General features: G+C 46.2%; 1 protein-coding gene across 1 annotated transcript; it reads right to left on the reverse strand.

The window, feature by feature from the left end:
* Positions 1-1,078: 1,078 nt before the first annotated feature.
* Positions 1,079-12,464, reverse strand: CCNF (cyclin F). The gene is made up of 17 exons (XM_027468963.3): positions 12,315-12,464; positions 10,565-10,719; positions 10,032-10,138; positions 9,056-9,123; positions 8,097-8,290; positions 7,691-7,744; positions 7,050-7,154; positions 6,393-6,470; positions 5,821-5,972; positions 5,133-5,297; positions 4,344-4,467; positions 3,821-4,001; positions 3,284-3,371; positions 2,822-2,921; positions 2,389-2,519; positions 2,007-2,176; positions 1,079-1,637 (listed from the first exon to the last, which is right to left on the reverse strand). The coding sequence occupies exons 1-17, from the start codon at positions 12,325-12,327 to the stop codon at positions 1,174-1,176; spliced, it is 2,349 nt and encodes a 782-aa protein (XP_027324764.2). The 5' UTR covers positions 12,328-12,464; the 3' UTR covers positions 1,079-1,173.
* Positions 12,465-15,332: the final 2,868 nt, after the last annotated feature.

Here is a 15,332-nt window from a genome sequence, read left to right on the forward strand (position 1 = left end):
AAGGAAGAATCATGGAGTCCAGTTCCAGTGTTAAGTTCATTGACATCTCCTGGAAGTCTTATACCTTGGTATTTGAATGTTCACTATGTTTTTAAAAAGAAGGCTGTTTTCCCAACATTCACAGGCTGACAGAGCTTTAACCAGGGCTGGCTAGGCTGGGGTCAGCATCACTATGGATACAGCACAGAAGATAATATTTTTTGTAAGAGAAGTAGATGCTGCCTTTGTGAATTAGGATCCAGTTACAATAAAAATTAAGTTAAGGCTTTCTGTACGACAGAATGTTTGCCATTACTACCTTGATGCCTGTTTCTAGTGTTCAAGTGATTTGTGCTTTATTTCAGGACACGTTAATAGAAATAGCAAGGAAGACTGTGCAAGACAGGAAATGAAGTTTTGCCACTGGCTGGAGGTGGCAGCTTAACCACACAGTTCCAGCATAGACTAACAGTTCACAGAGATCACATTACTGTAGCATTGGGCAGTGAAGCATAAGGCACAGGAGGAGGATTTTTCAGGTGAGGGAACATATGGCAACTAAGGCCTGAGGCAAATAGGGCTTAAAACCATGTGAGAGGTAGGTTAAAAAAATAAAAGCTCAGACCTGCTGTGAGCCTTCATTTACCTCTTGATTGTATCCATAAAAACCTTAGATCAGTGCAGCAAAGAGTATATACACACACACATAGACAAGGGAAGCACCAGCTGACTTGATATAGTACCTGGCTGGAAGAAAAAGGCAGCACAACCTCAAAAAGGTTTTTCAAATGGAAGAATTCAAGCATAGTGTTACATCTAGTAACTTGGCAACCAAAAATAAATTCCTTTCTTTTATAGTGCCAGGCCTCACAGTGAAGCAAGGGACATGACAAGTTTCCTATCACCAAGAATTAACTGGTGAGGTATGACAAGCTATAACATTTCATCAGTGGAAAAGGATCTTAATTTGCACAGGACCAGACAATAGGGGATACTTAAAAAAAGACAGATATCAAGGAAGGAAACAGCCCAGAAGTGAGCTACAGAATTAAAAGACAGGCTTGCAGATCACGATAGGCAAAGTTGAGGGGAAGGACTCTTTTTGGAGGTATTGTCAATTATTCACTATCATCCCTGTACGACTATGACAGAAATACTGTTTCCAGGAAACCTAGAGAAGTAAAAAGCGTGAAGTCAGAGGCTTAAGAAGCCCAAGTTCACCCTTTCTTCACTGTGTTCCGCTATGTTTTTTCGTTTGACTTGCCTTCTGTCACACTTGCCATCACTAGACCTAGCACAGACTGACTGTAAACATGATTCCAAGTAACGAGGCAGGCATGGCTCCTTGTTCATGGCGCTGCCAAGAGACAGTGCTGAGGTAGGTTTGAGAGGTACTCCACAGCTGCCTTCTACAGAAGATGTAGGACTAGCACCATTGATGGAAGAGTAGCCCGAGCTCCCTTCCCGGTTAGGGTTTCTTGGGGCAAGATATGTTGAAATTCTGTGAGTGTCATCCGCTGTCTTGGCCTTCCTCTGTGGTGCCGCATGCTCGGACCACTCTGCAGAGAGGTTGTCTTCATCGCTGGAGTCCTGACAGCAGTGCTCCGCTGGGTCCACGTACACCACCGTCACATCCAAGATTCCACTGGGACCTGTCACTGCAAGGATGATAAAAGGGAAAGGTTGGTTATGAGTTGGGCATCACCAAGCAGGCATTCAGCACAGTCGAGCAGGAAAAAAAAACATGCAAATATAAACTGCCTACTGTTGTATCTGAAAATACTGTCTTGAAATGCTAAGCCACTACCAAAATCCCTCATTATGTTCTGAAGCAGTATGTTCCTTTTCTTCTGTATATTCCTAAAACAGTTTAACAGTTATCATCACTGGGGGAAGGGGGAAGAGTTCTTCCAGCTGACCTTCTGCTGAAAGTTCAGGCTCCTGGTGCCTGAGAAACAGTTTTAAGCAAAGATAACAAGCCAGTTTTAATTCTCGTCTACTTTTTATAAGGAGAATAAAAGCCTCACCATCTCCATCTCTCTCGCCTTCGCTTTCCTGATCACCTTCATAACCTGAGCAGGAATCTAAACTCCAGTCCAGGAAGTTGTCTAGAAGGCTTTCTTCCTGGGTGGACAGTTCAGCTGTAGGCGTAGTCACAAAGCTGCCTCTGTCATCCTGAATGCTGTCTTCCCTCCTCCTGTAGCAAAGAAATGCAGAAGTCACGCATTAAAAAAAAAAAAAAAAAAAAAAAGAGATCTACTTTTCCAGCTATTTTAATAGGTATGCCAATTAAGGCAATTACAGAAAAAAATATCTAAGAATAGAACCTCAGGATACCAGAGGGGAGGAAAGAGGAGGAAAGGCTCATGTTAGTCTTCAGAGACATATAAAGCAAGGACTTATACTAGCCTTTTAGTTCTCTTTCCAGAGGGAGAGCTAAGGAAAGTCTCAATTTCCACCACATTCGTGTGTAAAGGACTGGGCTCCGGGTCCTCCTGTTTCACACCCAACACTGAGCAGAGCTGGCTGTAACTCATCATCTGAAAAATAAAGGGTCAGTAAGAATTAGATCAAGTGATTCCCTCTGCCAGGAGACAGCTATTTTATCCTTATTTTTCTAGAAGCAAGCTATCCTGGTGAGTTCTTCCTACACGTTCTCAACCCTACAGTTACAATCCCAGCAGGGGAAGTTTAAAAGCCACAACTTTACCTAGTTGTTCTCGCTTCCAAAAACCTGAAGTTAAAACCCACTTCCCCTTATGTGAAGTTTTGTACATCCTGCCACATGGTAGCTTTGCTCTGGGTGTCCAGCTTCAGCAAACGAAACAAAGAGCTAACCCACCTTTTCTTTGCCTATTTCTTCATAACGCTCATCTTCAAATCGTTGTTTCACAGCAGTTAAGGACACCTGCCTATAATCCTTTGGGACCTCATCATGGAAACTGCAAAGACAGATTGAAGTCCTAGTCTTAGAATGAATTACATGAAACAGTGAGAGCAAAACCTAGCAGTTTATGTGCATTCCCTCTGCCCACCTTAGCTCTGAGCTAAAGAAGTTGGCATTTCACCAGGGAACTAACTTGAGGAGCACCAGGTCTTTGTAACCCGGGGCCACTACCAGGACAAACAGAGTAACTGTCAGTGAAGCAGCCCCTATACTTTAGTGCCTCCTGGTAGAGGGAGCAAGGCAGTTTTCCAAAGCCACCTCCTTCATGGGGAAGGGCTGCCTATGGATGCAGCATGGCTGCAAGAGCTGGAATACACACACTCATGTTTCCTCCCAAAAGAGTTCCAGAAGTCTTACCATTTTTGGTGGAGGCTTAGCACACAGGGCAACAGGTCTTCAAGAGAGAAGCCAGTGCACTCAGACAACTGGCTGGTCCAGGGATGTGCTAGAGAAGAGAACAGGCATTACCATTTCATGTTCTATAATCAGATTTCTTTATGGGATAAAGATCAAGTGATAATGATTGCCATGAGGTTTTGCCTCTACACAGTTTAAGTTAAGAATTAGATTCAAAGATAGTTTTACTTGAAAAACTTAAGATACACCTAAATATAATCCTACATCGTAGACAATGGCAGAAATCTTCAGAATTGTTTAAACACTGGACTTGCATTGGCTGATGCTAATACTCTTGTTCGTCACAGCTATTAAGAAGTCAAATAGACTGAACTCAGCTCTTAATTTTTCAAATTTTACACCTGTTCTCCTCTCCACCCGGCCCCCCCAAAGTGACTGGGACATCTTGGTTAAACTCCAAGTAAACAAACAAAAGGCACCCTAAAAGGGAAAGGCAGACTGACATACTACAATCTGCTCCAAATGGGCTTTCCTTACCTTGACCGTGTAGTATCTTAGCCAGCAGCAGTGCCGCAGCAGCCAGGCGAGCTGGGGAATACACAAAAAGGCTTGTATTTAAGAGTGACAGTTCGCAAATGAAGCTGTAAAGGTGCAGAGTTCTTCTCTCCAGTGAGACTATGTTTGACAGTACTTCTTTGTAGTCCACAATAGTAGGTATCTAATACAAAGGATAACAGAGGTTGGCAATACAAGACAAACACCAAGTATTTAGAACAGTTGTTTCCAGAAGACATCATTTTCATTCGTGTTTTCTTTCCTTTTTTAATACTACACTAACATTGAAATATTCTCCAGCAGAAAAGTGTCCTCAACTTGTCTCAAGAGACCTAAGTACTAATCTCTACAGAAAGAGAGAGCGCTTTGCATCTGCATGCTCTTAAACATGCATGGCCTCCATAGCTAATAAAGAACATCTGCATAAAACAATAATGTCTTAGATAAGGAGCACTAATTACAAGAGCCCTACAGGCAAAAAATTCCCTCCACTTTCCAAACTCACCCTTATCTTTCCCTCCAGGGCAGAAATGATCTCGCCCATCATCCTCACCAGGTCTTCATATTTGTATGTGTTGTCCGTTAGCCACACAGCTTCCCGTATTGTCAAGATCTCTTTGCTGATGAAACTGCAATATCAAAGAATACTAACAGTTAACCCTAGAAGAGTGAGCTTGTGCACTTATGCACTATTTGTTTCTTTCTGTGGCCAATAAATGCATTCAAGAAGGCCACGGAGTTAAACTTTAATAAGTACCTTATAAAGTCAAGCACTGATTGGGAAAGAATAAATAACAATTCTTCATTTATTTCACCTTTTAGCTCAAACCGCCTATTAGGACACTGCTAATTCTTCATTTATAAAACCTTTCTTAGGTTAAGATGCAAGATATTGAGGTAATTAACAGAGAAGAATAATTATCCACCGCACCCTTCTGTTCATCTGAGCATAACAGACTGAACTAGGTAACAACACTGCTGCAGTTGTTCCTTACAGGGTTACTCATGCTGATGAGAGTGTGAAAGATTTCAGTTATTGATGGAATGCATTTAGGCTTATCCACCACTATGGAGTTGTTTTCATATTAAAAAACATGTTCAAGGAATATTCTGTGCCTCATTTGCAGAGGCTGGGACTGTTTGTATTTGAATTCAGTTCAAGCAGCAGTCATTGTAGAGGGAAGCCAAAGATTCTTTCCAGTACTATTATTAGCATGGGGAAAAAAGCTTGAGCTGCACAAATGAATTTGAATGATCACAGTAACCACCTCTCAGCATGAGTCAGAAACCCTACCGTGTGCAAATAACCATGCAGGCTATTCCCAGAAGTTGGAGTCGAGATCGAGGTACAGGTCGCAGCTTCAAATAGCGATCCACACATCCCACTGTCATGTGCAGGCACAGGCAAGAGAAGTCTTTCATGGTAGCCACTTCCACCAGCCAATCAATCAGGATATACCTAGATGGCAGAGACAAACACATCCTGCCCAGTTAGAAGCCATTCAAATCAGTCCCAAACACCCTCCCTTTCCCTAGTTTTCTGAATTCCTCCTCCAATTAAAAGTTCAAAGACAAGACCACAGCCCTGTTTAAGTGCCTGACCACCCTCTCGGTGAAGAGCCTTTTCCTGATACCCAACCTGAATTGAGACAACTACTGCTCCACTCACATGAGAGGGCACGGCTGTGGTTACACAACTCCACACCGTGCACAAGGTATTCCCACCTACCCCCAGCCTGCCCCAAGATGCTTCCTGCATCCCCTAAACAGGAGGCCAAGGAGCGTGCCCAGGCACCGGAGTGCTGAGTATTCACAGTGCTGAAGCACTAGCTTGCACCTGATTGCACATAATGAACTGCAGAAGAGTAAAGCTAAAGATTTCATCTTCCAACAGACCTCATTCTAGGTGTGCTTCCCCTCTACAGATGTAAAGGGAAACAGTTTTTTGCTGTGTGGCCTGACTCCTGGATCTGAGTTTTTACCTCATTGTTTCATTTATTCTTTTCTGCACAGTGAAGATACTTTGCTTGCTGATAGGAAGGGAGGCTTGAAAGATCTGAGACACCATTTCACTGGAAGATTTTGGCTCTAATCCTAGCTGGTTTCCATTCCCACAAGCTTTGGCTAAAGCTATCTGTAGTAGAGAAAACACAAAAGAAAGGGTTTTTACCAAATGCAAAATAAAGCAGCTTAGAATGGTCCTGTAATTTTCCTGTAGAGAAGAGGGAACAAGAGAAACTACTTGAGAGAACTGCTAGATAATTAGTAGTTGTTAGTCTGGCTAAAATACCCAACACTGCACACGTAATTCAGGGGCAGGCTTTTATGTCTATCACAAGCTTAACCCTTGGATTGTACCAAGGAGAAGTGCAGGATTTTCCAAAGGAGGGTGATTTGCAGAGTATATATACACACACATATAGATATTATTCAGCAATTTTGACCCTGCTTCTGAAGGGAGAAGTCTAAGCCTATAGTGACAGCGCATAGATAAGACCAAATGAAGATAGCTTTCTGGTGTGGGGGTTGAAAAAAAAAAAAAAAGTTATCTTACCTGTGCTTCCCAGCAGCCCTTTGCTGCATAGTCCCGTAGCTTCCTGAGACTTTGGAGGTACCTGCCGGGATCTGACATCTGTAGAGGAGAATGTAAACACATTTCAAAAACCATTACCTTTACAGAACAAACAGAAGGACTGAAGTACTAATATCCAGAGAAAAAAACAGTACCCGCAGGTACCTCTATTATTTCAGCAACCTGCCTGTTCTGTTTCTCACCATGACAACAACACTGTTTTTAAGAAAAACTTTCTTCAGCTCTTGCCCAGGGTCTTGCAGGAAATGAGATGGGTTACAGGAGATTCCAACATACTAGTTTTGGCATTTTTTTTTTTTTTTTTTTTTAAATGACAACGCAGGCAATCTCCCCACTCCTGTTCCCAAGTGAGCAACCTGATCACTGGCCAGCAGTCTCTATGCATTTAGTAGGCTCACTATGAAAGAACTGCTAACACCTTTTACAACTACTTGTAGACTCATTTACTTTAAACACCAAGACAAACACCAGAGCTCATTTGTGAATGTTCTTACTATTCTTGGTTATGACGAAAGTAAGATTTGAGAAACAGCGATGTCTTTCTCCATATGCTCCTTGCACAGGACAAAGGTTCAGACATTACAGTGAAAATGTTTTTTGAGAAACAAAATTACTTACAGCAACCTTTCTGTTACTTTCCCAAAGGAGGTAGGAGCTGTTTAAACAACCCTGCTTTGAAGATTCTTCAAACATTTCAAGGGACTCTTTCCTTTTTTCTTCATCCTAAGAAGGAAAGGTGTGACTGTATTTATGCTGTCCAGACAGATCTCAATACTTCAGAAGCTACAGAATGGCTCTGTACTGAGAACTAGAGAGCAGAATCAACAACTTGTGAGTCCACTCCAGATTATGAGGGCTGTTCCAACATCCACTCAGCATTTAAAGATTCCATCTCAGGAAGCAGTGGTTTTCCTCAGCCAGACAAAATCGTTTTACCTCATTCACTACTGAAGGCCATTTTTGTGTGTTTGATGCTCATTATGAATGGAAGGCTTCCTGTAAGACCCGACCACACAGCAAGCCCATGATCGTGCTAAAATTAATTTAATTGTTTCTAAAATTGGATAAACTAAGTTTATAATGCTCCTTTAAGCAATTATTGGGTTAAGCCCATGAGAGCAGAAATTGTTACGCCACTTGAGGAAGATAAGAACATTTGGATGACTTTTCTCTTCTTCACTCGAGGCAAACACAGCATTAGCATCAATAAAAGTCATTTTCAGAATCCTCAAACATATCAAATCAGAAACACCGCTCACCTCAAAGAGACTCAAGACCTTAGCCAAGCAGTAGAGAATAGATCCTTTCTGAGCCTGAAAAAAAGCATCAAGATAAAGTATTGCTAAAGATAAACAAGGAACAATAGCAACTTTTTGCTATTAATTCCAGAGTAAAGTTGTTTGCCTTTCATTCTTCCTGCCTGCTTTTCTCAATGTTTCGTCATCTTTGAGACAGTACTGAATCTCTCAGAAGACACAGCACAAGGCCTCTGGTACTCATGATATACCGCGTACTTTGGCAGCAGATTCATTAAGATGATTGATCCACAGTCACTTAAACAGCAAGAGCATAGGAGCTCCTTGGGGAAATGAAAACAATTTTTCCCAAAAGAAGTAGGTGCAGCTACCAGCCTGTCTTAAAGTCAAGGGCAGAAAGCAGTCTTACCTTCTCCAACTGACACTCTGCTTTAAGACTCTCAAACACCACAGCTTTACAACAGCTTCCACTCAAGGACCAGGGAGGACGAATAAAAAGCCAGATAAACGGGGCTGCGGACACATTCAAACGCTCTGCCAGACTGAAGAAATGAGACGCCTTTAATCCATTCACTTCTGCACGACCTTCATCAGAGATGGACACTAAACAAACAATAAAAAAAAAAGGAAAGTTCAGAGTTTATTCACAACATGGTTTTGGCATTTAGTCAGGCTGAGAGAGAAAATAAGATACCACCAGGAAAAGATTGGATTGTATTTTCCCCTTAAAGCTTTAAAGATCAGGGAGATGGCAAGAGAAGACAAATCTTATTATAATTAGTCGGTAGGAACATAAAGCCTTAAGCCCAGGAGGCATTCTACAAATCCCAACACTCAAAGCAATGTTAATTCCTGTCACTGCACAAACGAATTAGTGTGCAAGTTACCTGCCTTGCTAGCACCCTCAGCAAGGAGGTTCCTCCTGCCAGCCATCAGCCCCTTTTGTTACAACTAACAGACTAGTTAAGTAGCCAAGTTTGACCAGGAGTTTACAAAAGATGACTTCTAAACATGAATTTGTAGGCTTTGCACAGACTCATTTTGTCGCGTTAAAAGCCCTGTGCACCATACACCATGGCACTGAACACCTGGCAGTTTAGTGCCCAGGTCTTAAGTTCTACTGAAAAATAAAACTGAAAAGGCATGATGACACAGGAGACCTAACCACACGCTTAAGACAGCAAACTGGCTCTGAACCTGGGTACAAAAAAATCAGTGCTCAAGGCACTGGAGAAATAGCTTTGCAAGTCGCCAGTGAAAATGAGGAGGGAATTAGTCTGATCTGCAGCTACAAGCCATCAGTTCGTCTTTATTTCTTTCCATTATGCCATCTTCCCCAAGGACCCAAGCACAAGCTCCCACACTTACAGCCTTCATTGTACAGGTATGCTATTCCCAGCTTCACAGCAGCTTCAAAGTTACCCCTTTCAGCAGCCCTGAATGGGAACACAGAAGATACCTCAGGTTGAAGTCAGTCGGTGTTTTCAGGCCCACATCATCAGACAAGTTACTTCAGTGGAGGCCAAACTGTGAATCTGCTGTTCACCAGCCACCAGCATACGTGTTTTCACTACGTAACTTAAAGGCAAATTACGCTGTGGCTTTTCTTGATGCAACCCTTTCATATGTCCATATCCAGGATAATTTGACAATTCACAGGAACAGTTTCCCAATCCCAAGCAACATCCCCAATACAAGATTGCAATAATACGCTTCAGTACTTGCGCCATCGAGGACATGCCTCAAGCCCTTGTGCTCCTCCCTTCCAGACCAATTTTCAGACAAATCTTCTTCAGAAAGAAGATGATACATGCATCAGAGCAGAGGCAATAACCAGAAGCAGAACAATTAGCATGACATTTATATTGATTCATCGCCTTCAAATCAGATGAGTAAGACACTCTCCTTCCTTTTTATGGTGCTTCCTTTTTTAATTTTATAAATTACCCATTTAAACTGCACTTGTTTCAACACTGAAGTTTATCTGCTTTTTAATACAGTGGGTTGCACAAGAAGTGACCAAAACAACTAGGACCCAGAAATACAGTTATGCTCTTGATCCTATGATCTCACTTGCATGTTCCTATGGAAGCACCTGTAACGTTTCAGTTAATGTGTCATGTTCTAACATGCAATACTAATGCCCTTGGAGAGAAATAACTTCAGTGTATGCAATTATTTGCAGCTTACATGTGAAATCAGTAATTCTTCATCACCCTATGGAAAGACTTCTATAAAAAAGGGTAGTCAGATTTCTCACTTGCAGTGAAGATTGATTAGAGCTGCATATCTAGCTTGAAACATCCTCCTCTACTTCAGGGGAATATTGATTCTTAGAGCTTACCTTTCAAACACTTTCAGGTTTTTTGGAGAAGGCCATACATCTTCAAAACTTGCACATGCCCAAACACTAGCATGATTATCCACAAGGTATTTAAGATGTGAGTGCACCTGCAGGGTTGGGGAAGAAGTGTAAAATAATAATTGTTAAAGTAAAGTGACCAAAGGAGAAATAGTTCTTTGTGATCTGATTTTATATAGGTAACTAATTAATCACAACTTCATCGTAACTCTCTTCCTGTCTAACCATCACTAAGGCAAAAGATGCTAAACCAAATCAACTTGTTCAGTCCCAGTGAGTTGGCAAGACAATTTCCACAGAAAAGTTGCACAAATCAAACAAATATCACTGCTACAATTTTGAAGCTTGAGTACCAAGAAATAAAGTTACTAGGATACCAAATACCCAGCTACTGCATGTATTTTTTGCCTTCCTTCAGGTTTACTTGGACACAGACTTTCCTGTATGCAGTCCTGGCTCCTAATGGCAGAAATAAGCCATTGCACGCGACAGAGGAGAAGCACTTGCAGACTCACAGCTCTGACCGAGAGGATGTCCTCAGCAGGAAGGCCTTTCAGAACATGAAACAGAACGTCCTCGGGCAGGCTTAGCAACGTCAGGACGCGGGGCCGTTTTCTTATCCTCCGCTTTGAAGGGAAAGAAAAACACCTGGAGCACCTACAGTGAATCACTGGGAAACAAAACCAAAGAACACCTCAGTTAGTGATGGAACAGTACAAGAAAAAAAAGGCACTTACAGTGTACATGCACACATAAACACGCATCTGATCAAGTACCTATTGACTGCAGCATGTAATACTTCTTCAAACTGTAACTGTAGAGATTGAGCCCGTCACAGAACGCTGTAAGGCTTAGCTACGAAGAAGCAACTGGTTCAATTTTTTTTAGTTCAGTTTAGTCAGTTAAGCTGAGATGCTCAGGAAGGATGGCTCGTGCCATTCAGCTCAAACACTCCTCACCCAGGAGAAGGCTCCTGCGCCCTAACTCCACCGTTTGCCTGTTTAGTTAAACTGTCACCACTACGACTCCATTTACCTCCCCCACCTCCCAACTTTTCCTCCTCAATTGATAACAGACCTTGAAATGTGACCGGCTCGATTAGGAAGTTAAGACCCACTAAACCTGCTGACGCCAGAAGCCCACCTTCCTGGGCAGCCAGTTGCTGCCACGGGCACTCAGAGAAGAGCCCTAAGAACCAGGAAACCTTTCTCTGAAGTCTTCACCGTTTTGTAGGGCTCACAGACCAGGGCGCTGGCTACTTCTGTTGCTCGTTAAGAGTTCACCCTCACTGCCAAGAGGGGCAAACCCAAGGGGAGCACAGCGCATTGCTCTCTGAGGACAGGAAACCCAAACTTTTCTCCGTCTGCTACTGAGAGCACAGTGCTGGGCTGCCACCCGGACCCAGGGCAGGCAGATGCACGGGCAACAGAGGCCACTGCTGAGACTGAAGGCGGCTGAACGTTTCCTTCACAGATGGGGGGCTCCAAAACTAAATTCTGAAGTGAAAGCCTGAGCCCCATAAATTAGAGGGACACTTAAAGGTCTTTGCTTTGGCCACAGAGGGCTTCTTGATTGAACTTTTCAAATCTGGTTCAAGCCTCACACAAAAAGAGGTTATACCTGGGAAATTTATTTAGTTTTCTTCCTAAAGAAGCTTCCTAGGAGACTCCCTGGCTCTGCTGGAGACCTCAACACCGTGCTGCCGGCCCTATTCTCACCGGCTCATTTCTCATGTGGAGATATTTGGATGTAGGTGCGAGCAGCACGGTACCACACCGAACCGCCCTGTCTGATCCGTGGGGGCCGAAGGCAGCAGCTGGGCCCGCGGTGCCGCTCCCGGCTCCTCCCCACGGTGAGAGAGACGGATAAAGGGGGAGCACGGGGGATTTTTAGGGGGTGCTCTCTCCCTTTTCCCTTCCCTTGGCCCCGCTCCTCTGCAAAACCCCGCACCCGGACAGCCCCGGGGCCCAGCGGCTCCCCCCACACACACCGGGAAGGGAACGGACGGGACCCCCGCACCCCCCCCGGCTCCACAGGCCCCGGGGGGAGCCCAGCCCCAGGCCGAGCCCCCCCGGCAGGGGCAGCGCCGCCGGGGCCCGGCCGCCTCCGGGAACCTCCGGGAGCCTCCCCGCCGGTCCCCCCCGGCCTCCCCCACCCCGGGACCCCACCGAGGCCCTGTCCCCGCCCCGGTTTGAATCCCCCGGGAGCCGAGGGGCCGCGTTGGGCTGCGTGTGGGGGTGCCGTGGCGGCGCGGCCCTCACTCACCGCCCGCCTTCATCGCGGAGCCTCCCCGGGGATCGAGCGGCGGCGGCGGCGGCGCCCGGAGCGCTTCTGAGGGGACGGGGCCGAGGGGGCGGGGCCTCACCGAGCAGGGGGCGGGGCTTAGCGGTGAGGGGCGGGGCTAAGCCGTAAAGGGGCGGGGCTTGGCGCTGCCCGCTCCGGCCCCGGGGCCTGGCCACGCCCCCTCGGCGCTCAGCGAGGGTCAGGGAAGGAGCGCGCGGCCGGCCCCGCCCCCAAGCCACGCCCCCTCCCCTCAGGCCCCGCCTACCCTGGGGGTGGTGCTGGCGGAAGCCCCGCCCCTTTCCGCCGCCGGCCCGGCTCCGCTGAGCGACGCCTGCCGGCCGCGCGCACTTTTTTTTTTAAACCCAGCGGGCCGCCTGATTGGCCGGCGGGGCGCGGGGGGGCGGGGCCGGGCCCGCCCCGCGGGCCGCGATTGGGCGTCGAGGATGCGAATTCGAATCGGGGCAGTTGGCGGTTCGAGCACCTCGCGGGCACGGCGGCTGCGGCGCATGCGTGCGGAGAGCAGGGACCCCCCCCCCCCCCCTTCGCCCCCCCCCGTGTGCGGGGCGGGCGTTGCCATGGCAACCAGCGCGGCCTGCGGGCCCGCTCCCCTCAGGCGGTGCCAGGCAGGGCCCGCACGGCCCAGCTTAGCTTCAATAAACTTTCCTATTTGTTAGAGTGTCTCTGAGTTTTATTTAATAACACCCCGCGGTTTTAGGAGCGTATTTCATCACACAACACATTCTGGATGCTCCCACGGGAGGGGTTTTGGGGGGCTCTGAGGTATCTCCAGTGCTCCAGCTTGGTGCTGGGGGAGCCCAGCTGAGGTGGCTCCGTGCCTTATTTCGGGGGGCTCCACGCCGCTGTGCCGGGACGGAGCCCCTCGTGCCCACCCCAGAGCCGTGCAGTGACCACAGGTGTGAATACAGCCCTGAACGCAGGAGCTGCTGTGGAAGGCTTCCCCCCGTGCACATCCACCTCCATCCTCAAAGCTGCCTCACGGTCCTGGGGCATGGCAAAGTGGCATCGAGTTCTCATCAAATATTCATCTCCTTTTAGCTGGGAAGTGTTTTGAGTGAAAGAGTTAATCACGCTGTCGGCTTTTGTTCCTTATTTCTCCCCCTCACAGCTGTTTCTGTCAACTAAAAATAAGTTGAGCCAGCAAACAAAACGTGAATAACCGCGTAGAAAGCTAAAATACCACCGGGAGATGCTCCGTGAGTCATGGGGCAGAGTGCCCTCAGGTAGATCTCATCCCTCCCCGAAACTGGAGCAGCAGCGGAAGGCAGGCCACAGGGAAGGGGGCAGCTTACAACAGAAACCCAGGCGGGCACACAGAGCTGGGACCTGGCAGTGAGGTGGCAGGAACACAAAGTCTGTGACTGTAGATGCAGGAAAGGTTTGGGGCAGGGCACGGCAGCAGTGCTCTGACACCAGAACTGGTGAGCTGGCCCCAAAGCAGCTGCAGCTAAAGGGATGCTGCTTGCCAAAAGCCAGAAGATACCATTCTCCCAGTGCTTATTACTGGAAAGGCATTGCTCATTTACTGGAACAACTATGCCGACCTTGTGTGGGCCTGACACAAAGTCAAGGGAAATTAATGTGAGAGTCTCTCTGTGGCTATCTTCAGAGGGTTTATAGCGGGTTTACAAAGACAAAGGACTTCTAATTAGATATATTACTCAGAGCAATATTCTGTCTTTTCTGTGAAAGTGATAATTATGGTTGAGATTTTCAGCAGTGGTGAACTTTGTCCTGGTTTGTCCTCTCTGGAATCCGATGGCAGAACATCCAGATGGCTTTATCCCTGACATACAAGATCAGAGGCAGACCAGTGTGCATTGGGTTTCGTGTTGCTTAAACATGGCCATCTGGCAAGAGCTTTGAAACCCTGTGGTGTCTGCAAGCCCTGCCTGGAGCCGGCAGGTTGGGATGGGAGAGGGACCAGGTTGGGATGGGAGGGGGACAAGGCTGGATGCACCTCTCTCACACTCCTGTACTTCTCAGCAAGGCATGACACAGATATGAGTCTTTCCCCAAAGAGAGGAAGGCTGATTCATGTGTGTTTTAATCACTGTTGCCTGAGCTGGATTCCCCTTGTTTGCCGTGTCTCCACTGAACAGCCGAATGTCTTTCTTCCCTTCACATCTGTTGGCTGTGGAAGTGAAGCTAAACACAGTGAAAGCCTTTTATTTGCCTCAATTGCTGTGATTTAAACAAAGCTCAACAAAGATGTGAGGCGGTTCTTCTGGGGGCAACAGATGCTGCTACACTTGCTTGTGCTTCAGCCAAGGTGTTGACTCCTCTCATGAAGTGATTCAAGGGTCTGAGACCATGGCATCTGAGCATTATGTGCATGGCCAGCAAATACATTCCATTGGTAAAACATCTTTATTTCCAAGGCATGGTCTGTTAGTCTAGGAGACAATTTTCTTACAGGGAAAGAGACTCTCTTGGATGCCTACAGCCCATCAAGAGCCCTTTCTCCTGCAGGTGCTGGGGAGTTTGCCTGTGGCAGATGGAGCAGGAGGCAGTCGAGGAGTCCTGCCACCACAGTGGCGGCCCCGTCGCTTTTCTGGGCAGAACAAACAGGCTTGTCAGAAATGTCTGTCCGCTTGGTTTCCTTCATGCATAGAATCTCTTGTTAGATTTGGTTTTCCTGTATTAGTCTTTAAGTTCCCATGACATTTAAAGTATTGTCTGTAAGTTTGCTGAAATATACCTGTTAATAAGGCATATATCAACTTGCATTTTTTAAAATCCATTTGTGGATTAAGAGGATATACATGTATTGCTGCTGCTCATCAGTGTCCCCTTTCTCAGGAATTTCAGCCTTTTAAGCCTCTTCAGATGGTCAATTGTGAAAGTCTTTTTAGAGCTAGTATATTTTTTCACCATAATGTTTACATGGACTGTGATTAGATTCATATATGCAGATTTCAAGGAGAGAGCAGAGATGAAGAGTTTCAGTGAAATAGGTCTTATCACAAAATGATAACAACG

The sequence above is a fragment of the Anas platyrhynchos genome, chromosome 15 (genome assembly GCF_047663525.1).
Source record: "Anas platyrhynchos isolate ZD024472 breed Pekin duck chromosome 15, IASCAAS_PekinDuck_T2T, whole genome shotgun sequence".
Classification (NCBI taxonomy): domain Eukaryota; kingdom Metazoa; phylum Chordata; class Aves; order Anseriformes; family Anatidae; genus Anas; species Anas platyrhynchos.

Excerpts from the sequence above, each read along its gene's own strand:
- CCNF (XM_027468963.3), bottom strand. Across the intron at positions 9,124-10,031 it reads AACCTGAAAGTGTTTGAAAG|GGCTGCTGAAAGGGGTAACT; the intron begins GTAAGCTCTAAG and ends GTTCCCATTCAG. Across the intron at positions 7,745-8,096 it reads CAGAGTGTCAGTTGGAGAAG|GCTCAGAAAGGATCTATTCT; the intron begins GTAAGACTGCTT and ends GCTTTTTTTCAG.